This window comes from Eutrigla gurnardus (genome assembly GCF_963514095.1).
Source record: "Eutrigla gurnardus genome assembly, chromosome: 1".
NCBI lineage: Eukaryota > Metazoa > Chordata > Actinopteri > Perciformes > Triglidae > Eutrigla > Eutrigla gurnardus.
The window spans coordinates 8,164,333-8,187,855 of record NC_139915.1 but is presented as its reverse complement, the minus strand read 5'-3'; the positions used below and the strand labels follow the sequence as shown (position 1 = coordinate 8,187,855).

The 23,523-nt window shown below is 41.7% G+C and overlaps 1 protein-coding gene across 2 annotated transcripts in view; it reads right to left on the bottom strand.

Annotated features, from left to right (window-relative positions):
* Window positions 1-651: 651 nt before the first annotated feature.
* pde3b (phosphodiesterase 3B) overlaps window positions 652-23,523 on the bottom strand; it is a 38,065-nt gene continuing 15,193 nt past the window's right edge. The window contains exons 2-16 of one of the 2 annotated variants that reach the window (XM_084003134.1): window positions 10,567-10,617; window positions 9,722-9,970; window positions 9,269-9,420; window positions 8,295-8,395; window positions 7,503-7,728; window positions 7,308-7,399; window positions 6,611-6,765; window positions 6,144-6,278; window positions 5,776-5,887; window positions 5,520-5,633; window positions 4,369-4,568; window positions 2,657-2,860; window positions 2,342-2,503; window positions 1,838-2,096; window positions 652-1,758 (exon numbers count right to left, since the gene is read on the bottom strand). In XM_084003134.1, coding sequence (XP_083859260.1) covers window positions 1,523-1,758; window positions 1,838-2,096; window positions 2,342-2,503; window positions 2,657-2,860; window positions 4,369-4,568; window positions 5,520-5,633; window positions 5,776-5,887; window positions 6,144-6,278; window positions 6,611-6,765; window positions 7,308-7,399; window positions 7,503-7,728; window positions 8,295-8,395; window positions 9,269-9,420; window positions 9,722-9,970; window positions 10,567-10,617 — 2,448 coding nt within the window. In that variant the 3' untranslated portion in view covers window positions 652-1,522. Of the gene's footprint in view, window positions 1,759-1,837; window positions 2,097-2,341; window positions 2,504-2,656; window positions 2,861-4,368; window positions 4,569-5,519; window positions 5,634-5,775; window positions 5,888-6,143; window positions 6,279-6,610; window positions 6,769-7,307; window positions 7,400-7,502; window positions 7,729-8,294; window positions 8,396-9,268; window positions 9,421-9,721; window positions 9,971-10,566; window positions 10,618-23,523 lie in introns of both variants that reach the window. The other variant, XM_084003133.1, reaches the window with a different exon arrangement.

Here is a 23,523-nt window from a genome sequence, read left to right as displayed (position 1 = left end):
TAATTAAAAATGTGCTCTCTTTCTCCCTACTCATTCTCTCGATCACATTCCCGACAAAAAGTATTCACACACAAACGAAACGAAGCGAGGAGCGTTAAAGAATCCAAAAATAAACAAAGACAAAAAAAAAAAAAAAAAGGGTGGTACACATGAGTAAAAGCATCAAAAATGATGCAGATATAATGCTATTAATCAGTCAACATTTCAATAATGTCTCTGTGACTGAGTCTGATACAGTGTTTCGTGTCACCAGCAAGGAGAGAGAGAACTACACAAGTCTAGGTTCTGGGCCAATATAAAGGTTCAGACAGGCACGTTTTATTTATATATATATATATATATATATATATATATATATATATATATATATATATATATATATATATATATATATATATATATATATATATATAAATATATATACATTTTTATATATATATATACATTTTTATATATATATATATATATATATATATAAATGTATATATATTTATATATAAATGTATATATATTTATATATATATGTATATGTATATATATTTATATATATATGTATATGTATATATATTTATATATATATATATATAAATGTATATATATTTATATATATATGTATATGTGTGTGTGTGTGCGTGCGTGTATGTATATATATTATTATATATCATATATATATATATAAAATATACATGATATATATGTATATATATATGATATATATAAATATATATATATGATATATAAATATAAATATATATATATGATATATACTGTGTATATATGTATATATATTTATATATATATATATATATATATATATATGAAATATATACATATATATATGAAATATATATCGCTCAAAAATATACCTGACATAGAGGCTGAAACAGTCTCAGTCTCTTGTCTTTCCGTGTTTGAACTGTTCGCTTTGGTAAAGGGTATCAATCGCTTCGTGGTGTCACTTGCTTCATTATTGTTCCTCTTTCCTCCGTCGTTCAGAGACAGGAATTGTTTTTGTACCTAAGGGAGGTGTAAGCGCTTTGCATTCAAGGCAGCATCACAGCCGGGTCACCATGGAGGGCGAGTTAATGCTGGACCCCGACCACACTCTTCTTCTTCTTCTTCGGCACCTTTCCTCAGTTCTGGTGCTTTTGTGTGTGTTTTGTTTTTTTCTGGGTGCACTCGACTCTCCATGGGGTGAAAGTGCATAGGAGTTGGGCTCCCACCGTTGCAGCAAGGATCCGCTCACAGTAGTAAGGCCTTTTTGTTTCTCCAAAAACAACGTGACTGCTTAAGCATCTGAGTGTCTACACAGTGAACAATTCCATGTGTGTGTGTGTGTGTGAGAGAGAGAGAGAGAGAGGGAGCAAAGTGTGTTTTATGTGCATTTGTCAACTGTCTGTGTATGTGTGTGTGTGTTTTTCATGTGTGTGTTGGTGAAAGGCAGGTGGTTGAGGGACTCATGTCCTTGTACTGCCTCTCTTCTTCATCTTCACGCATCACTGTCCTCTCCTCCCGCCTCCTGCTACTGGCGCTCCTCTCCCTCCTCCTCCTCCTGGATGACCTGGATGTCGTCCGACGGGGAGGAGGGCAAGCCGGCTGGCAGGCTGGGGAGGAGGCCGTCGGGCTGCTGCTGCTGCTGCTGCTTGCCGAGCTCTTTGCTCTTCTCCTCCTCCTCTATGGTCTTCTTCCACACCTTGTGGTTCTCCGTCAGGTGCTGCATGATGCTGCAGAACAGCCTGCGGCGGCTCTTCCTCCTTTCTGCAACGGAAGAAGACGCCAAGTCATGTTTCAGGACTAACTGATCCGTGTTTGCACAGTAAACTCGACAGTGTCTTACTTGGTGCCAGCTCGTCCTCCAGCTCGTCGTCCTCATCCTCATCCTCATCTGTGTCCGTGTCCACCTGGCCCTCCTCGTCGTCTTCATCGGAGCCTTGTTCATTAATCCAGTGGCCAGGAAGTAGGCCGGCGGCATCGTAGGAGTTACAAAGTGGTCCCACAATATGAGTGATGAAGGACTCCTGTAGCTTTGCCAGCTGCGGGGAAGAGCGGTCCATGAAGGGGCTGACGGGTAATCCCAAGCTAGCCTCCTCATCACCCTGCAGATTAAAAAGCAAAAGATTATGGTTTATAATGTTTCAGGGAGACACTTTTAGGATGAGCCTTTGTACAAACTCCGTCACCATCGCAGCGGAGCAGAACGCTCTATTCATTTTTGTTTTTTTGTTTGTTTCATGCAGAAAGCCCCGTTTCATGCAGGACAATAAAGTCCAAACTGAACTGAACTTTCCCCCGTCCTCTTTTAATCGTTAGATCTCATTTTGAAGTTTCAACACTCCCATACCTGCTCGTAGAATTCATTGACGATGCCTTCGGTCCACTTGAGGTGCAGGTCCCGAACTTTGGCCGGCCCATTGATGTCCGCCAGCTTGATACACACCTGGCACACCAGCAGCCTGTCGTTCTCATTGGTCCAATCAATTCCTGGACTGTTCACATCATTCACCTGTTAACAAACAAACACGGAGGCCTTATTAGAACTGGTCATTAGATCTGCGTACTGCGTATATTCAATCAATATTTTTGCCAGAAATAAATAGATAATGATCTGTTCCGATCATATAACTCAGCAATCTGTGAACATTTCTTCATCTCGGACCTTGGCATTGAACTCGGCCAGGAAATCAAAGTGCTTCTTGAGGTCTGTGGCCAGGATGGCCTCGATGACGAGGAAGCGGAAACGCTTGAACTCCACGTGGTCCAGGTTGAGCAGGAAGTTGAACTCGGGCTGGGACAGGTAGAGGCTCCAGGCGGACGCAGCGTGGTGGTTCTCCAGCACCGACCTGTCGTTGTATAGCACCGCCTACACCGCCAAAGGGAGACACGGGCCAAGTGGTGAGAGAGGGGAAAGACGGCATGCTAAGAAGATTCCTGCAACTTCCTCAGAAATGTCAGTGAAACGTGCTTACATAATAGTGTGTTACACAATTTGTAATGGCTTTACAAATAGCAAGCACTCTGTAAATGAGATAAAGAGGATGCATATTGGTTTAAGTAGAGATGTAACGGGCTCACATGCTATAGTATAGCTGAGGGGAGAAGCAGGTTAAAAGTAGTTACAAGGACATTAATCATCCGCAATCAATAGGTTCAGAGTTCCCTCTCCCTTCTTTTAACCCGCTTTCCTGGGACTTTAAAAAAAAACCCAGACAGTGTCGGTGCTATCACTAGTGATGTTGAGAAAATACAATATTTAAACAAGGGCATGCCGTGACCCTTTTCCACCCCTCATTTACATGGCTGACCACAGTGGGAGAGCGCAGTGGGATTAACCGGCCGTGTGGGGGGAAAATAATCTCATAAATCATCTCCTGGACATGGATTTGGATCAATTGATCAGAAACCTTCCATCCACACTTTTAAGTGACACTACGGATAGCTTGGCTTTGCGTTATGGAGTATGGAAGGAAAAGTCATCCAAATGAAAATGTTGACTGTGAAGTTAAAGATTAACTCAAAAACTGGAAATATATACGCTTTCTGTCGGATACTCGCCATTTCAAGTGAATTGTTTCTAACACGATGCACCAAAGTGACACTATATGTACGATACGATATGTAATGATTAGAAAAGACGTCTGTCTAGCGTGGCTCCGTCAATGGTGGATCACTCGTGACTATTTGTGTTGAGTGGCGGTTTCTCTGCGGTCATGCAGCATCCACCTGGAGCCACGCAGACATGCTGCACTCCTGCAGACGCACAAGTATGTGATGTGGTGTTTGTACACAGGGTTTGTCTCGGGGACAAGGCGTCAGTGGGGATATTTGCTGTTAATATTTGCCTTCGTGTTAGAAGGCACGTTGCAAACCTTTTGCAAACTCTCACTGTGGAGCGGTGGATTAGGAGAGAGTGCAGACAAAAGCGTAAATCCCCAAATCTTACATCATTTTATGTTATGTTACATAATTTCATCCGTGGAGGATACTGTGTATTTCTTTGTAAAGCTTGAACTACAAAAGGGCACATGCACATGTATGTATGTATAATAGAAAAGTTTCAAAAGTGCTCCGCTATTTACAAAGATTGAGAAGATTTACAAACGGAAGTAGTAAAAACTGGTGTAGGGTGGTTTAGCACAAGTACAGGGCCGATGGTGATGTTGTCCTCCCTACTTTAGGGGAAGGTTGTGTACAAACTGTCTCCCGGCATAACTGCTGTGTTGAAATGTCATTTTGCATAAACCCATATTTTGAACATCCGAGCCTTTGTTTCTATAAACACTATCGTGTTTATGTGTCCCAGTGAACTTCGATAACTTCGTCTATTCAAATCTACAACACTTTGGAGGACCAATAAATACTGCGGGATACCTGAGATGCATTAGTGGCTACTAGAAAGGCATTTGTGCGACCGGGATGGTCATAGTCGTGCATTGCAGCTGCTACATAAAGGGCCATGAGCTCCAGGGCGGGGATGTTCCAGGCCAGGCAGCCATAGCTGTCATCTGAAATCGAGGAGCTTTTGGAGGAGGCGTAGGAGATCCTGCCTGGAGAGATCCCACTATCAGAATCTGCAGGATCACAACAAACAAGGTGGATGTCAATGACAGTGATGAAAAACATGCTCATTGTAAAGTCTGAGTCGAGTAAAACTTTACTTTTGAATTATCTCTATAATTGAATTGGAAACTGGATCAAATACAAACCGGAGGGGGATATGACCATACAGTTATACTAAACACACACTGTTCTATTCTCATTCACTCACTGCATTACTCAGTTTCTCATATCGCAGCCATTTCCTCATCCCTTTCTCTCTGTCCTCCCTTATCAGAGGAGAGCTGTTCTGGCAGCCTCAGCGTTAGACGTCAGTGGATGAGCCTTTGGTAAATTCTAATGGAGCCAAAATATCATCAGCAGAGACGAGCCGGGGAGTTTCAGCCTTTTAGACCAAACCATCTGTGTTCTGCAGACCAAAGGCCACATCCCATAAAATAAGAAGCACCATCAGTCAGGATTACAGTATTTCTGACGTAGTAATGTACGTAACAGGTGCCAGCAGCAGGAAACGGGGGAGGAGTTTGCACAATTTAAAAAGACACTTAGGGTGACCTAATCAGAAATTTCTCTGCAAGATTATTTTGTAAAAAAAAACGGCTCGTCCAGAGACATCAAAGAGGGACCACACCTATATGTGTGCTGTAGGGGAATATGTTTTTTTCTGTTCTGTTTAACGTTGCAGACATAATTCCTTATCAATGCCACCTAAAAATCTGATTGGTCGACCAAAATGCAACTAATTAAAGACCAATATATTTCCATGCCAGACAAATTTAGAAGGTTTGCCACTGATATGAGCCTGAATGATGAAAACCCCCAAATCTGTGACACTGGTTAACATCAGTACAACACAACAGAGATATGACATAACGCAACCAAGCCTTTAGCCTAAGATGCTTGTTGTGTCCAGCTAATATCCTGACCCGAACAACGGTCTACGAACCCTGCGTTTATGAGCCCACCTGTGTCACTTCCTGTTACGTGCTCACTGTGGATCTGCTGGAACCCGGGGATTGGTCGAGTGGTCAGGTACCAGACAGCATGGAGCACATCAGTAGCGTGGACCCTGTTATGATCTGTAACCGTAACAGTTCCAATGAGTCCATTTCACCAGGATACCAGCACTCAATTGGAATGTTAGCTCATTGGTGGATATGCACGAACATCCTGGGACGCTAAATTAAAAAGCAAATATGCACTACACCGTGTGACACTCACAGGGAATGTCCCTATAGCCGCTTTCCAGGGCACAGAAGTAGGTCATGAACTCCCTCACAGGGATCTTGAAAATTTCAAACAGACATGTATCCTGGAAGAGGGTGTACGTCACCTGGGGAAAGAGAAGTCGTTCATTATCTGTGCTGAGATGTAGAGATTTATTTACTGAAATCTACAACTGAAGCGATGCATATATACATTCAATTTGGACTAAATGCTAATGTTAGCAGGCCCTAAAGGCTGCATCATAATATCCAACTTGACAGAAGTGTTTGCTGTTCTTAAGAGATCTATCAGGAGTGGACAGACTATTAAACCAACTACTACTGTAGCTTCAGGAGGAACTGCTTTGTGTTTGTGGTACTAACATAGCTGAGTATCCGTCCACTCTTCCCTCCCGTTCGGTCCACCAGGTCAAAGATCTGGAAGTTCCAGGTGTTCATCCTCTCCATGAGAGCCTCGTGGTCTTCCAGCATAGGATCTACTCTGAACTCCTGCTCACCCTGGAGGCAATCAGAAAACATTGCAGAGATTAGGACAAGTATTGTTTCCATTGACACATAAAGCTCTGAACACGCAAAAAAAACCCAAACAAACCTGAATCCCTGTATGCTTAATCATTGCAAGCTAGTCCAGATTAAAGTAACTGTCTAAAACGCAGCTTTGGCTGATATGGTTGCTTAATGGGAAAGAAATATCCAATCTGTCCCTCCCGATGCCAACACTGATCTGACCTGGTCTAGCTGAGTACTGGTCCCATACCGGTGTTTAATTTACCAAGCTGTATGTCTCACTGTGGGATCATTTTTTATGTGTAAGCCAACATCAGGCTCACCTCTGATTCCTGAGTCTGCTGGTCTGTGCTCGAGCTCTTCTCCTCCTCTGCCTGCCCCTGGTTCCCTGCGATGTCCGGCCTCCCGTCCCCAGACACGTCCGCCTCCACGCTCTCCTCCCTGATCAGAGGCTCGCCTGTGAACTCCAACCCTTCACCTGCTGAGAGAGAGAGTGCACAGTGAATGCAAGGCCGTGAGGATACGAACACACACACAATTTTTAATTCACGTTGTGTATAGGTGTTTGGACTGTACATTTAATTGAAATGAACACATTGCAGTCAAAAAATGTAATTGTTTTGACATGTATTCAATATCTCGATTTACCATATATTGAAGTTTTTCAATGGGAAATAATTGTATATAATATAGATCAAGTCTTTTTTCCAACTTAAAACACGTCACTGAATAGAAACAAAAAGAAAATGAAACCTACTACTAGTAATAAGAAAGTACAGTGGCTAATGTGCACAACCTGATCAATAGTGATGTAGATAATAATACCAAAAAAAATCGAATTTTCCACAAAATGTATACGTTCTTTCATGTCACTGAACTTGTATTATATTTTTGGTCCAGCAGAGGGCAGCGTTAACCCTCTAAACTGCATTCAGATGCGTTTCTCTTTCAATGTCCAGCACCAGTCATGACATCCACGCCAGCGCCATAATAACGTGCAGTAAATGTAAGAGCATGAACCTGAGCGCCTGCGTTGAGCCTCGCTGGTGAATGGTTGATAGGATTCCCCAGTGTCACCGCTGGAACCGCCCTTGAGCATCTGACGACCACAGCTACAAGGGACACAACAATCACAGACATGATGGACTGCAGGACGTCTCTTGTTACGCCCACTAAAGACACGGTGGTGAGACACCTCAGTGCCGCGGGTCTCACCTGGTGCACAGAGGGAAGGTGGGGCTACGGAAGGCCTGCTGGAAATCAGGTGAGCTCAGGGTGAAGGGCTTGTGCAGGTTCAGGTTGACACTCGGCTTTGTCAGGAAGTCGGCCGTGTCCGGGAACTCCACAGGCGATCGCGTGACGAGGGACGATGAAGAACCCGAACCGACTGCGAGGAGACTGTGGCTTGGTGAGGTACCAGGGCTCAGACTCGGAGACGCGCCTGGAGAGGACAAAGTGACACACGGGGGAAGAGATGAGATTTGTTGGTCAAAGCAGAAGCCATCAATTAGGCCTGTTCGATTAATCGATTTTAAATCGTAATTGTGATTATGTAGTTAGGACGATGTTAAAAACGTGAAAATCGAACAGTTCTGCACTTTATTCATTCGTTTTTGTTTAATGGACACACCTTAAGATACATGTGAAAGTGAGGTTTTTCTCTTAATCCCAAACGGATTGTTTTTCTTCTTTTTTTTTTTACAAGAGGTCTACAAGAAGATAACATGGATCAAAGCCAGATAAGTTCATTAATTGTTCTTTATATTAATCCCTTGAGGGATTTTTTGTTTAATAAGAGCAAGGTTTGCACTCAAATCCCAATGGGGAAATTATTTGCAAAATGTTCAATAAAAAACAGCATATTTGAAATAATTTCTTTGCCTTTTGTCATTTCACCTAATAATCGTAATCGAATATCGGATTTTGAGAGAAGAAAATCTGGATTTTATTTTTGGGCAAAATCGAACAGCATCAATCCATGCGTGGTGTTTGATGATGGTGTCTTACCTGTTCTCCTGGACCCCGTGTGATAGGTGAGGGTCACAGAGGAAGACCTCTGCTTGGGAATGGTGAGCAGGTTTGGATTGGGCCCGTTAGACAGACCTGAGCTGGAGCACAAGACACACATTATCAACACTGGCTCCAAAAAATGACTTGTAAACTCAAAGCAGCTCATCGGCCAACGACATAACTAGTCTCTGCTGCCATCCAGTGGACACATATCGACACTACACACCCGTGTCCACAGTTTGTTGTTTGTACAGAAATCCAGTGTTACATTTACTCAGTCATTTACGTTCCTTTCAATGCACGTAAACATAAGCTACCATATTTATAGTCTGTTTAAACTCACTTCCCTATTGTTTATTTGCTTTAACTCAGACAAGAGATAACAACTCCTTCTGCTTTCGGCTTCTCCGTGCAAACTGAAACTCAGACAGGGCTTGTGGGTACATTATGATGTCGGCAGAAGCACAATGAAAGAAAGGGATGGAACAGATGTCATTTTTTGGCATTTGTGGCAATCTAAATGTTGTGTGTATTTTCTTTATGTGGGAAATATGACCCACCAAATCATCGGTGAGGAAAAGGGATGTACTGTATATTAAATATTTACAGTCCAACCAATGTTTTATTGCACTCTGGCAGTAAAAGGAACACCTAAGCATAGTTACGCGCATTTAACTTCCCTTATCAAAACCGAATGTGATTTCTCACCTCAGCTGACCTGGTTTCCTGTGAGGTGTACTATGGCTGTTTTTATAATGAAGGGGATTTCTTGTAAATTGTTTACTTCCCTTAGGCTCATTCATACTAAAAAAAAAAAAAAAACCTTGATGTCACACAGCACAGGTGCTGCTGAGCCACCTGAGGAAGATCATAGCTGGCGAGAGGAGGCCTTTAATCTGCTCCAAAAACTGGTTACAGTACAACAGCCCTGATGACATGTGTGCTTCTGAAAGGTGTGTTTATGTGGGTACCTGGCCAAGTTGAGGTCAGGGTGGGGTCTCTTGCCGTTGTTGCGCTCCCAGCGTAAAGAGGCGGGGTCAAGAGGAGGGAGTGCAGAGCACGAGGAGGAGGCGGAGCTCCGCCTGGGCTGAGGAGTAGGGAGGCTGTTTCTGCTGCTCAAACCCTGATGGGAGAATGCATTTCTGAACGTAAGCCACATTCAGACTGATAATAGCAAAAACAATGCGACACGTAATCTGGCCAATCAAGAATGTGAATGGCGTAATTCTGTTATCTACCACGTGACCATCAAGGATTCTGTGGCTCTGATATCTTCCACAGACGCAAAATTCTTTCTCACAGTATTAAAAACTGCTGTGCAGCATTACGTTGTGTGAAGGGACCTTTTGTGTGTTACTTAGTTTGATATTTTTTTGACTGGATGGCCTCTTATCTCTTTATGCAGTGGTTTAGCTTGTACCCACCTTGATGGGTTTCCTGTCACTCCTCTCTACAGAGTCCTCCACCTCATCGCAGGGGTAGAAACCTGGGAAGGGGGTGAAGGGGTTGACCCTGGGACGGCATGAGCCCGAGAACGTCCCCATGAGGCTGGAGATGCTGCGCAGGGCTGAGATGGTGGGCGGCGACAGAGAGGAGTCCATCAGCAGGTCGGACACCAGGTTCCTGGCCTCGTTGATGACGGACAGATCCACGCCGTTGCCGCTCACTGCACCCTGCCGTGTGCACACGTTCACAAAAGTTGTCCATTTTTTAAGAGTTTGTGGGAGAGTGTATTAAAATGGGAAAAACAGATCCAGAAACAACATAATCTGGGTTTTGTTGAAACTTTGGCTTTTGTTGACAGTGTTGTCAAATAGCCTGCCTGTACTTTAATATATATAATATACTTTAATATAATATCTAAAGTGAAATCCCATCGTGTAACCGTTGCTTCACTCGTGTGGGAAAATGTCCTGGCTGGCTCGGCTCCGTCTAACAGGAACAAATAATGATTTTTTGCTCTGTGGGAGCTAAATTCTTTGACAGATTACGCAAATAGTTCAAACAAGACAAAGAATGTCCGAGTAAGATAAAAAATCGTGGCATGACAACAATTTCAAGGTCATTGTATGTCAGGTTTTTTTTACACAATGTTTATTCTGCATCGCCAAAAATGTCTGCAAAAGAACTGAATGTCCTAAAGGTGACTTACAGAGGGCTCCTAAAGGTGGTCTGCAGGGACCACGCTCTCTAAACAGAACTCAGACCTGTGTTACCTGGATGGATGGAGACATGTGTGTGCCTTTAAACCTGAATACATAGTACTGACCTGATACTGTGGTTTGTACCAGTGTTTCAGATCCCAGTCCCACAAGATCATCTGAAAAACACAGTTAAACGTCATTATTCCATATGTTATGTTGTGAATCACAGAGAATATGAAGGGTATTTATATATAAAAGGTGCACAGGCGTTGACTGGTGTCACGACTCCTCGGCGAGGGCACCGGCAGGTCAGCGACAGAGCTTCTGTTAGTCTATTCTGCCCGTTATCCAAACACACAGTGTAGTAACAGTTTAGATTAAGGGTTTCCTGTACCACATGATGCACTTTCTACTACTACATGCTAATGCACAATGCCTCAGCGACAGCAGACCGAGGCCTTTCACTGAAAGCAAAAGAAGAAAAGCAAACCACCAAAACCACCACGGTGCGTCGAAAGCGGAGCTATGAGATCTTATCTGGCCCCAACTACGTCAATTGGCAGCATTTCCACGCTATCTGTTGGTAACCAAACAGGAGCTCTCACACATGCACGTTACAGCGGTGTCGAGAGTTTGCAGCAGATTGCGTAACACTAAATAGCTGAAACTGAAATAATCAACTCCTCTAGTACAAGTAAAAATACAGAATTTATTTGTAAATATAGAAATTAACTAGGTTTGTTACTATTGAAGTAATTAAACTTTAGCACATTCACTCACATTTTGTCATGAATCATTCAAGTGAAAGCACTCAAATGATTATACATTTTATTTGTGATGCACTTTTCATCGTTAAAAACTATCAAAACAAAACAAAATTAAATCAGGTTAAAAAAAGAGCATAAAGTTTAGTAAAATGCTTTTTTTAAAATCTAATCTATCACTTTGACAGCATAATAATTGAAAACATAAAGTATTTTTATTCTTTATTTTTGATGATTCATGTGGCAACAGAAGGACAGCATTTGTTGTTGGTTTTTTTGGGTCTACCTTCATGTTTTTATGGGTCAAAATACAGCAGTTTGCATTTCTTTTAAAAAGTCAGCATGCAGTCTCACCCCGCACCACAAGGGGGAGAGACACAGAGCACTAAGCCTCACAAACACCAACAACATCAGCCTAACATGTAAACACACACCCTCACATATCCTGCTTCTTCACATCTCAGCCAGACGTCAGGAATAATCACAAAGTACGTCATATCACATTAAAAATGGTTTACACTGGATTTATCATTCAGTCGTATTCATTCAGCAATGTAAAGGACTACAATAAGCACCATTTATTCAGCAAATACATCCACTTTATCATTTTTATAGGGATTGATTTTTTTCTTATGCTACTATTCTACATTGTGTGATTACAAAAACATCATCCAAGTTTTTAATATAATAACAAAAACAATACATTTCATTTGTTTTTTCCAGCTTCCTAGAATATAGTGGCTTCATACGGACATGTTTTACTATTCTACATATATAATGTACAAAATCTATAACTGAGGTTGTTAAACAGATCAGCGGCTCCATCCCATCTCCTTTAATCAGTAACTGTTTCGCTGATCAAAGTGGTGATGTTGGGTGTTTGTCATCAGCATCTGTACAATGCTGCCAAACATTTAATATGGCAAATAAGCCCTGCCATGGCAACCTGACATAGAGGCCAGCAAACAATGCTCCATACACCATGGCAACGGGATGGCGGGAGACGGCCGGAGGACAGAGTTGTTGGCCTTCTGCTTGTTTAGAGGGAGATGGGAAAAGGCTGAAGGAGAGGATGCCATTAAGGAGGACATGGACGGAGAACGAGAGATGCTGATTAAAAAAAAAAAAGAGAGGGAAACGCAGACGCAGCTAAATAAGATGTCCACCTGGCTTTCATTGAAATCAACCTACAGACAATGTTTCTACTTCTGACGGTGAAACACAGTATGTGTACAATCTGTCTACACCTCATCACAACAGTATGCCTTTGCATAATCTGTGCACAACGCACAAACACATGGAAGTGTTCTCCGCCTCTCAGCACACGGCACAGGAACAGGAAAAGCTGGCTGGCTAGCGGCTACCACCACCACCACCATCACAGCGTGTGCCAAGCAACAACTTATTTACAGTGAGGGCCTTCTGCAAGGGAGGAGATTAGAATCTTTCAAAGAGCAGGGGATCTTTCTTTTTGTTTTTTTTGTTTTGGCGATGTTATGAAAACATGACATGAGGGCAGACACAGAGACGGAGACACACAACTGCTGACACTTGAGACACGTGTCCGCATGCAGACGCGCACACACACACACACACACACACACACACACACACACACACACACACACACACACACACACACACACACACACACACACACACACACACACACACACACACACACACACCATTAGTCCTCATCTCCAGAACGTTTAGGGGCGATTGTGTTTCCATTTTATACTACTTTTGTTCCTAATGTTGTTCAACTAGCTATATTTAAAACGGATACATTGTAAAATGTACTTCTATATACGAGTTGATCATGTGACCATCCTTCTTATATATGATGCATAACTATTAGAGGTGGGAGAAATAATCAGTTCCTTTGATGCATCGCTTTGTTGAACGATTCTGCATCAATGCAGAAAAGTCTATAATCTAATTTTTTTATTGTTAAAAAATGTTTGCAATCTTTCCACATTTGATATAAGTAATGTAGCACATCAACTGTATCTCACAAAGAGGAATTGGTTTGAAACTTTAAAACGCTGAGTAACTTTGAATAAATATCTGATATAGTAATAATAATGTGATGATGATTATTAATTTTAATAGTAACAGTTTGCTCCTACTTTTACTGTAACTAGTTTTTCCTTGAACGACTTTTACTTGTAATGAAGTACTTATACATCATGTTTTTTTACACTTTTACTGAAGTACTCCACTAGCTATATATATATATATATATATATATATATATAGAGGCAGTATATAAAATGAAGAGACGTTAAGGTTTTCTTCTATGGTCTAAAACACTTCGGTTAACACCCTGCTAGTTCATTTTGAAGCTTTAATGTGTCCTAAAAAAAGGGGGTTTCTAACAGGTGGTTAACAGAGACGTCATCACATCACATCACAAGTCGGCCTATACAGCCTTGTTGTGTATACTCACACTCATGCGACCGTGCTGTGGTTTGTTTATAGCCATGTTTGCCTTTTACTTCTGCCGACTGCATTCGCGCTTCAAAACATCATAAAAGTGGTGATCATTTGTGAAGATTATCTTGCTGAAGAAAACGTGTAAGTATCGTAAACTTGTGTTTGCAGCAAAGCTTATTTTCTGCAATAATCCAAAATCCCACTAGCTTTTTGTGGAGGGAACCAGTGTGATAATAACTACAAACATACGTCAAGCCTGTAGCCCTCCAGTCTGCGTAAGTGTGTGCACCTCCATGTGCATGAAGATTATTTATAGAGCAGGGATTTCCAAAAAGAACATTTCTGGACTATGTTTATGAACACCTGCATGAATATACAAAACAAACAGCTTGAGATCCTCTATGAACAAACTGTTTTAGTCCTGATACCGGGCTTGGGGAATCGGCCAATATCACTGATCAGGAGCCAGTGTTTATTATCATTCTTTTATGATCTATGATAATTCTTTTAAGTGCGAGGCAACATCAGGCTTGACTTAAAAGTGCTTTTCTAACTGTATCAAAGAAAATGTAACAAAAACACAACAACAATGAAATGTGCACAATCAGCTTGGTCAAAAATCCTCAACATTAACAGGAATTCTAATTCAAGTGCAAATATTTTTAACGCACCAACAAATTTGTCCAAACTTACATTACATTGTCTACATTGTCTACATTGTCCGGTAGACAATGTATACGATAAATAGATAGAAGTGAATTGAATTGATCAGCCCCATAGCCACTGATATCCAATATTGCCATTCTAGTCAATGTCAGCCCGATATCCGTACATCCAAAACAGTAACACACACAATACACTCTCAAACGCACAGCGACAATATAGCACACATCAAAATAACATTTCACACACACACACACACACACACACACACACACACACACACACACACACACACACACACACACACACACACACACACACACACACACACACACACACACACACACACACACACACACACAGTCATTTAACATTTAACACAAGTCATAAATATTTCCTAACAGGAGTCAGTAAACCTGTGCAGGCTATTAGACGGCCAGTTGTTACACCTGCGTGTCATATTAGCTGGACTCCGCGGGGTGAGAGGTGCTAGAACTGATAAAAACATGCTAATAAGAGTGTGGGGGGCAGAGAAAAGGTATCAATGACAGGCAGGCAGGCATTTGTATGGAGAGGAGCAGGGCACTGCTGACGTCAGTCTGCAGCGACACGCACACACGGCGTCAGCAGCCCTCCGCACATGCACACACCGATAATGAGGACTGGTCTCTCGCTGTCAAGACATGCACAGCAACAAAAGATGATGGTGAGAGAGGGAGAGAGAGCACGGGCTGACTCGATTCTCTTAAGCCTGTTCAGGAAAGGGAGCTAACCAGATGAGAGGTCTGCAGAGCATGTGTGTGTGTGTGTGTGTGTGTGTGTGTGTGTGTGTGTGTGTGTGTGTGTGTGTGTGTGTGTGTGTGTGTGTGTGTGTGTGTGTGTGTGTGTGTGTGTGTGTGTCGGACATAGCTGGAGCTGCCAGGATGGGGCTGGGCCTGCACTGCACAGAGCCAAGGCTCTGACAGGTAGGCCAGCAACTGAGGCGACTGAAGGAAGGAGCAGACTGGGATTAAAGAAACAGTCTCTGAACTTTTGACCCAGACTGACTCACTACAAAGATTTACAAAACCCACCTATATAAGAACATGCATTATGGATATACTCTAAAATATATGAGCAATTAAACATTTTCTTTAATCTCCAAAATGCATTTTAACTTACATATTAACAAAACATTAAATTGAGCAACCTCAGTGAAGCGTTTTAAGAATCCGTAATAAAGCAGAAACCATAAAAGGTTTGACAAATGTTTATGATAATTAGTTCCTTCCGGGGCGGCACATTTCACAACTCACTGCCGGCCATGAGATTATCACTATAAACATCATGTTTGGTACCAATGATAGAGATTATTTTCTCCGTAATCCAGTTAATCTGACGACATTTTCCTCATGATAAACACAGCGGTGAACTTGCATTAAGTAACTGAGAAAAGCTAAAAACTAAACTAAAACTTAAATGATAGGGAAGTGGTGACGATACATTTAATGTGACAAGGCGCCATTGACGAAGATACGATGCAACATGTTGGGCCTTTTTAGGAAAATAATATGCAACAAGGACATCCATCCATCCATTAATCAACCGCTCCTCCTGTGAAGGGTCGTGGGGGGGGGGCAGGTTAGACTCTGGAGGGGTCGCCAGTCCATCACAGGGCTGACACTTAGAGACAGACAACCATTTAACCATTAACCTACGGGCAATTTAGAGTCATCAATTAACCTGCATGTCTTTGGACTGTGGCAGGAAGCCGGAGAACCCTAAGAGAACCCACTCTAACACAAGGGAGAACATGCAAACTCCACACAGAAGGAACCAGGATTCTCCCCTCTAGCTATGTCACCGTGCAGACCTGCAACAAGGACATACAACTACCTTTTGTAGTTTGCATGATGTCTCTTAAAAAAATGGACATAGAAACAGTATTATTGCTCTCTGTGCTGTGTATCTTTTATGAGTCAATACAAAATTCACATTAACACTATTAGGATGCATTTCTTCATACTTGCAATTTATTGACTTCTTCAAGATTATATATATGAAGAATTTCCCAATATTTTTTTGGGGGGCAAAAGCAATAAAACATTTATCTTGACAAATTAACATTAACACAATTTAGCAACTGACTCATATGGAACTGAAAAAAGTCTTGCAGCCAGACTTTTGTGTCACTAAAATGCGTCATGGAAAGATTTTAAAGTTGTTGCATGATAGAAACATCGCATTAGGTCATGCTGACATACAGAATTGATCATTAATTGCTGTCTTATTTTTACTCTTTGTTCCATTTTTGGGGGGCTTTACAGAGTCACTGTTCCAAGAATTAACCAAATCAGAGTTTGTAGGTTGATGACAAAAGTAAGAAGTTCCTGGAGAAAGCTTTGAGGAAATAAAAGGACTTCCTCCCAGTCCATCCAGACAATAATCTACAGGACCAATCGTTGTGCATCTGTGCTGCTTGGCTCCCCACCAGCCTACAGGTCAACAGGGCCAACGGGAAAACTCATGCTACTCCAGATGGCTAGTCCGCCTATGGCTGTCACCAGTGTTGTCAGGGCAACCTGGCAGGACCATGGAAAATTCTTCGACTAGGGAAAGGAGCTCGTGCAAAATGTCATACCCCTCTCTTTCACACTCATCTACCACTTCACTGGACTGGTGTTGTTCAGCGTCTGCCCTACGAGATCCAGTGTCTGTTCCTGTCGTCTGGAGACATTTTCAAGTACTTTTTAAAGTTTCTTTGTAAATTAGATGGCGTTTTTCCCGACACACTACCGATGAAATATCTTCCTAGAAATAGCTTTAACTAATCATAGTCTAATCATACCAGACATGGACAAGTTAAAGGGACAGTTCATGCTAAAATCAAAAAAAGATACAGATTGTTTTGGTGTGAGTTGCCTAGTTTGGGAGGTACGCCTTGTCACAATGTGTCACTATTTGGTACTTGCCTTGAGTGAACTGTAACAAGTTTTATGTCTGGTTGCAAAAAGAGTTGCAAATGCAAAAAATGCAAAGCTAACTTATGCAGAAAAACACAACACGACAAGAACGAACAGAAACAAACAAACAAAAACCACTGTTGACTGCGACCTCGACTGGTTTCATTATTATCTTGATGCACTTTCCATAACAATAGCATTTAATTTGCTAATTTCTTCTCTCAATCCTGGTGGGCGGAGCTACAGAGGTAGCAAGGCACACCACAAAGCACATAGAGTAAGTAGCATTCTTTATAATGTTTACAGTGGAATCTTTATGGAAGACACTCAGGCTAAAGAGTATGAACTAGTCTTTGGAATAAAGGTCACACTGAATTTGGGTATCTTAAATCCACCTGAACTGTCAGAAGCAGACAAAGCACGCTGATGTAAAGAAAACAATGGGTGTGGAGGAATGTGGCAAACAGCAGGTATCAAATATTGAAGTTTCTGCCAACAGGGCAAAATACACACAAATTTAATAAAAGATATCCAACAGTGTTTGACAGTCGCCTCTAGAAAGGCAAAAATTAAATAACCAGATATTTGTAAGGGAGTTTGGTGACTTCCTCCCTGTCCGACAAAAGGCACACATTGGGGTTTAGTGTACCATATTAAATGGAACATCGATGCCTGATTGTTTCACCTAAAGCCAAATAATTCACACACAACTTCGTAAACAAGTGAAACTGACCACCTTGTTAGGAGTTAAAGATACATTCTGAAGATCAACCCATCCAAGCTACCTTCACCTGCTAAACCATGCTGTGTGCCGCTGTAGGCGAAGCTGACCTAAACACAATGTAGAACAAGGTACCAGCAGGCAACGATCCAACCGGTGTGCTGTGTCTGGACGGCATTAGGTTACTTGACACCATGTTCCCACGTCCTACAGCCGGATAACATAACGAATGAATGGCACACGACCCCAGCTCAGACTAAATCTTTAGGATCCAGGTATTCTTTTGTATTGTGCTGTTTGCATTTTAGCAGCTCCCATCTGAAAAGAGTATTGAAACAAGTAAAATCAAGAGGTAAGATGAGCATTTCAATATTTCTCTATATGTATCACGATTGCTCTGAGCCACTTTCACACCAGTGTGAAATCAATGTTTTGAGGAAATGGAGCAGATTCAATTGTTTCCTCTTCACATCCCTGAATCATGTCACACAACAGGAGGTGCGATGCTTATCGTCGATCTGTGAACTGATGTAAGTTTGCTATCTTACACAATAAGCTTTGAAAACTGTACATCTCCATGGATTGACGCACTCACCTTGAGGTCATAAGCCTGGCCTTTGTCATACTGCAAGATGCAGTGAAACAACTTTCCTCAACCTCCCCTAGCCTTAGTCTCTCTCCAGACAGCCATGATTGTGCTACATTCAGTCCACTTCCTGTGTTGAGATACAGATGCATTTTTCATATGCACCCACTGGCCTGAAGTGGAAGAAAGTGAACAAAACTGGATATATCAAGCTATCAGTTCGGGATGTTTGGTGGAACAGTATTTTGTGGTGATTTGAGTGGAGGGATTTCTGTGCTGTGTAGATAAACATAGTAGTTTCGGAGCAGTTGGGATAGTCGGAATTTAAGTATAACCTTTTGTGCGAAGTGAGATCCGGAGTCAGGTATTGCCCACAAACAAGATCAAGCTAATATTAATGAGGTTAATTCAAATTAAAACCATCAAAAGCATCTGATCTAAGGACCAAAACTCACAGGCCAAAGGATTTTGGACAAAACCAAACGATTTAGCAGCTAAAAGATGAAATCCAGCACCCGGATACCACTTATATCTGCATATTTTTTAATTCTTCAAGTGCCTTTTATACTTATTGATGTGCCTTATGATGCGTTTTGATTTGTGTCTTTGTAAAAGACAATAAAAACATTTGTCCAAAAAAAGTCTGCCTGGTTCACGTCGGCAAAGACGTTCGTCGCAGCAGAACGAGTAGATCACACATCTCTCTCATCTTCTAGCTCAGGGGCAGAGCGTGTGGTTCACTATAGCGTTTTGTTTACATGAGTCAGGAGACGTACAGCACACAGCCTATAGACGTACACGCCCACTTATTGCTTTGAAGCGGGGAAGATCGCATTCGCTGTCTGCTTCCTGGCTGTTGTGGATTTGTCAGCCAGCTGTGTCCCCAGAAAAACTCCGCTAAAGAATTGTAACTGTGCACCGCGAGCCACTTGGGAAGTAGCAGGAAAAGTCTTTTGTGTGAACCAAGTTGGATGGTGCTCCTTTACAATACTCCTATTTCGTCAAGGACACAAAACCCGACGAGTCCCGGGGACATGGAACTGATGTGGTTCTATTAGACGTACGGAGAAAAGGGTGCAGAGGCCTAAAAGGCTACAGCCGCTCCAGTGGTGAAAACATTTGTAGGCTAGACATCCTGCAGGCTGCGCTGAGGCCGCAGGCGTGTCCACGGTTCAAGAGAAAGCGTCTGGAGATACTTAAGGGTCCCAGCAGACCTTCAACACTTTCAGATTTACTGCATCTCATTTGACCTGGGATCTCTTTAGCCGCTTTCACTTTTATATCAAAATAGAAAATACCACGAGAAGTGAATATGCATCACTTTTTCACAACCCCACAGAGACAAGTAGTGTTTGTCAATATTGACTTTAAGGCCACGTGAAGGTTTTGTACTGGCTGTATAACAGAGCTTGAGAATATATGCATTTCTCCACATATTTAGTCAGTGTGACGCACAAGAAGTGAGCCATTTATCCCCATCTATTCATGTTACTTAACCTATTGTGTTCACTTGTGGCGCATTGTCCTGCAGAAAAACGCTTTAAAGAGCATCACGTGGAAACATGCAACGAGATTGAGCAATGAGATTGTCAGCACCTTCTGTTGAAAAGGCGAGCATTGTTATAGAAAAAGAACCACCGTGACAAAAGTTTGAAATGCATGTACTGCAAGATGGTTATCAACACAGACGGTGACTAAAAGGATTCTTGAGGCCATCCCGGGCTGACCTGCATGTCTGTCAGTAAAGAACTCTCATTACCAGTGACTTTACATGAGTGTGAAGGTTCATTTTAAAAAAACATTTTCATCAATTCAGGTGTGCTCATTGTGGATGAATACAGGGCTGGCCTGTACACAGCTTCATGAATTAAAGTAAGACGGTCTTATAGGGATGCACGATATTGGATTTTTTGCCGATATCCGATATTTTACAACTCATTTGGCCGATACCCGATATCAAAATATATATACAAACTCGTAACATTCTGGATGACAGTTCTTCAAATGGACAATTAAGTTTGTGGTGTTAAAAGAATGCGTCTCCTCCTCGTATCACCAACGCTGAACAATCATTGCAAATACGAACTTTGCTATCCGTTTCCGACACCTTAAAAAACGTCCACGCCGCAGACATTTTGAACTTCTCCCTCGCTCTGCTGCAAGTTGAAGTAGGTGACATGACGCAATCATCGTGCCCTCGAGCATTTAATCTGATTTAATCAAGGAAACAGCAGTCTTTATTTAGCGGTTTAATATATCGGCATGCTAGCCGATATCCGATAATACATTTTAACGTCAATATCGGCCGATACCGATACCTTGCCGATAATATCGTGCATCCCTACGGTGTTACATTTGGAAGAATATATGAAGTCCTTTACAAGTGAAACGTTTAAATTATAAGCCACAAAACACACCAGGTAGCTTATGGTGGCGAATGTCAGCGAATTTTAGATACAGTACATATTGTTGCGTGATGACATCACTCAGCCAGTTAGTTCATTATGAGCATAGAAATAGAACAGACACTGAATTGACACTGCCAGCTTTGTTATTCCCAGTATGAAGATATGCATTGCTCGACACCAGGTGTCAATTATAAAGTAAAACATTTGAATAGAAATGGAATCAACCACAGTGCTAAAAACAAACAAACAAACAAAAAAAAACAGGGAGAGTGCAGAGCTGCATACATGTTCACCAGCGGGAGGAGAGCCAAAGAGGTCATGATGGAGGCTTTGCTACGGAAGTGGGGCAGCAGCTGCTTGGTGTTTGCCATGCTCCGTGTTGAGGAGAAGCCACAAAGATGGCCGATAAAATGCCAAGAGTAAACAAGTAAAAATAGACAAACATGCCGCTCAGACACGTTCATCTTTCATTAAGACATAAACTTTTTTTTTTTAATAACGCAACTTTAAACTTTTAGTTTAAATACATTTTCATAATCTAAAGATTTGTTTTCAATCTTTTGCCTGATTCTGATGTGGGAAAAGATTTAGTTTTCACATGACAAATAATCAAAATTGGATCAATTCTTGAGATTGTCGGTAGAAATGTTTTATCGTCAGAAAATGTTCATTTTCATTATTTTCTTTGTTTCCATGCATTTTATTTTACTCCCTATAATATTGGTATAAAGAGACACAAATAGATGATTGCACAAAATGCCATCAATAGAATTTAACAGAAATATAATTACCATAATAAAGTTAAGAAATGCTTTTTTTTACCCATTTTTTGTTAATTATTATCTCGTTAAATATATTAGTTATTGTCATACTGATTGGTGATCATATGACGCAGCCCTAGACTAGTCTGGTGTTACACCCTAGTGATTTAGGGGAATTAGTGCAAAGCGACACAAATCTCAGTTTAACTGTCAGCATTGAGTCACACAGAGAAAAGCATGAGTGCCGATTCCACATCTGAGTAAGGTCAGCCCTCGTACGTCAATGATGAACTTTTTCCCCACAATGGTATGTTTCATGCTCAAACGACCCGTAACTTTTTGATTGTACTCAACACCCAAACTCGGTCGGCAGCTGCTAATGCTGGCAAAATACAGCCTGAGCAGTGTTTTTAAGACCTACAAGACCATAAAAAGAAAAACAGATGGAACTGTATTTGAACCGACAACATGCATCTTTCCCTTTTACAATTTAATTCTACTGTGTGCCATCTAGTAAATCAGAAATGACAGAGAATATGAAAAATATATCTATATAATCTTATAAAATGCTAGAAGATAGGTCGCAGTTACAAAGGATTTGTGTGGGCATGGCATATGAAACTGTGTCCCTCACATGCACAGCTACTCTGTTGGTCTGACACACTGCTGGTGTAGGTACAGCTGTTCCTATAGTATACTAGGAGTCTACACACAAATACTTAATGTATGGATTCATTAACAGAGTTCAGCTTGTTAAATTCGGGATTCGGACAATAAATTACACCTGTTTCATTCGAGGGATGTGACGGCAAACAGTCCGGCCTCGAACCTGAAATGAGAAGCTCAACACAACACAATGTATTCCACATAAAGGGATTCAAACCGTGCATGGCTTTGGCCTCCACATTTATTGGGAACCATTCAGTAAATCATGCCCCTATAAATAGTTGCAGTCAGTCTGCAGCAGCTCTGTATGCAGGTTACATTTTATCGGAGCTTAGATTTTCTGTTGACCTGGAACGCAGCAATTCATTCGCTATCACGAGAGATTGGCAAGAATATAGGCATGTATGACCTTTGGAGAGTGGTGGCAGGGAGCCCAAGTGTAAATACTCTGAATAGTACTTCTCAAAGTCCTTTCTGCTGACATTGATTTGCTGATCTGCAGGTTCATAAATATCCCAGGTTCACCCAGTGTTAACACAAGTAATTATTAAAAGGACCATTGACCTTGTGACGCACAGCGAGTACAATCGGAGCCGGCCGAGGGCTTCATATGTCATCCAAAAAGATTTAAGCGGCTGTTTATGAAGGCACAACAAGCAGCCACATCTGACTCGTCACACTTTATTTTATTTTTTGTGCCGGATTTCTCTCTGCCAATATCAGGTTTCAGAAATGAAATGAGCATTATCAAAGATATGCCTGGGGACAAAGGTGATCTGCAGCGCTGCACCACCTTTACTGTCCCAAGACATCCTGCACATGTGGAGGTGTTACGCACATTTATGGTTGCTTGTTTACAATCTTACTCAATGAGTCCTGGCAGACACATGGGATCTTGCAGTGATTGACTGGGTTGAATTTAATGCTGTATTTAACAGCCAAAAACTACAACTTCTCAATCATTTCGATGCCATTGCTTTTGGCCCTGGCACGTAAACGCATTCGCTGAATGCGTTGCAACAATGCAATACGTCATACGGCACACTAACCTGGCAGATCAAATGTCCACCAGTCCAAATTCCAGGTAGATGACTCTGTAATGTGAACAGCATAGTTGTAGCGCGTACGTCAC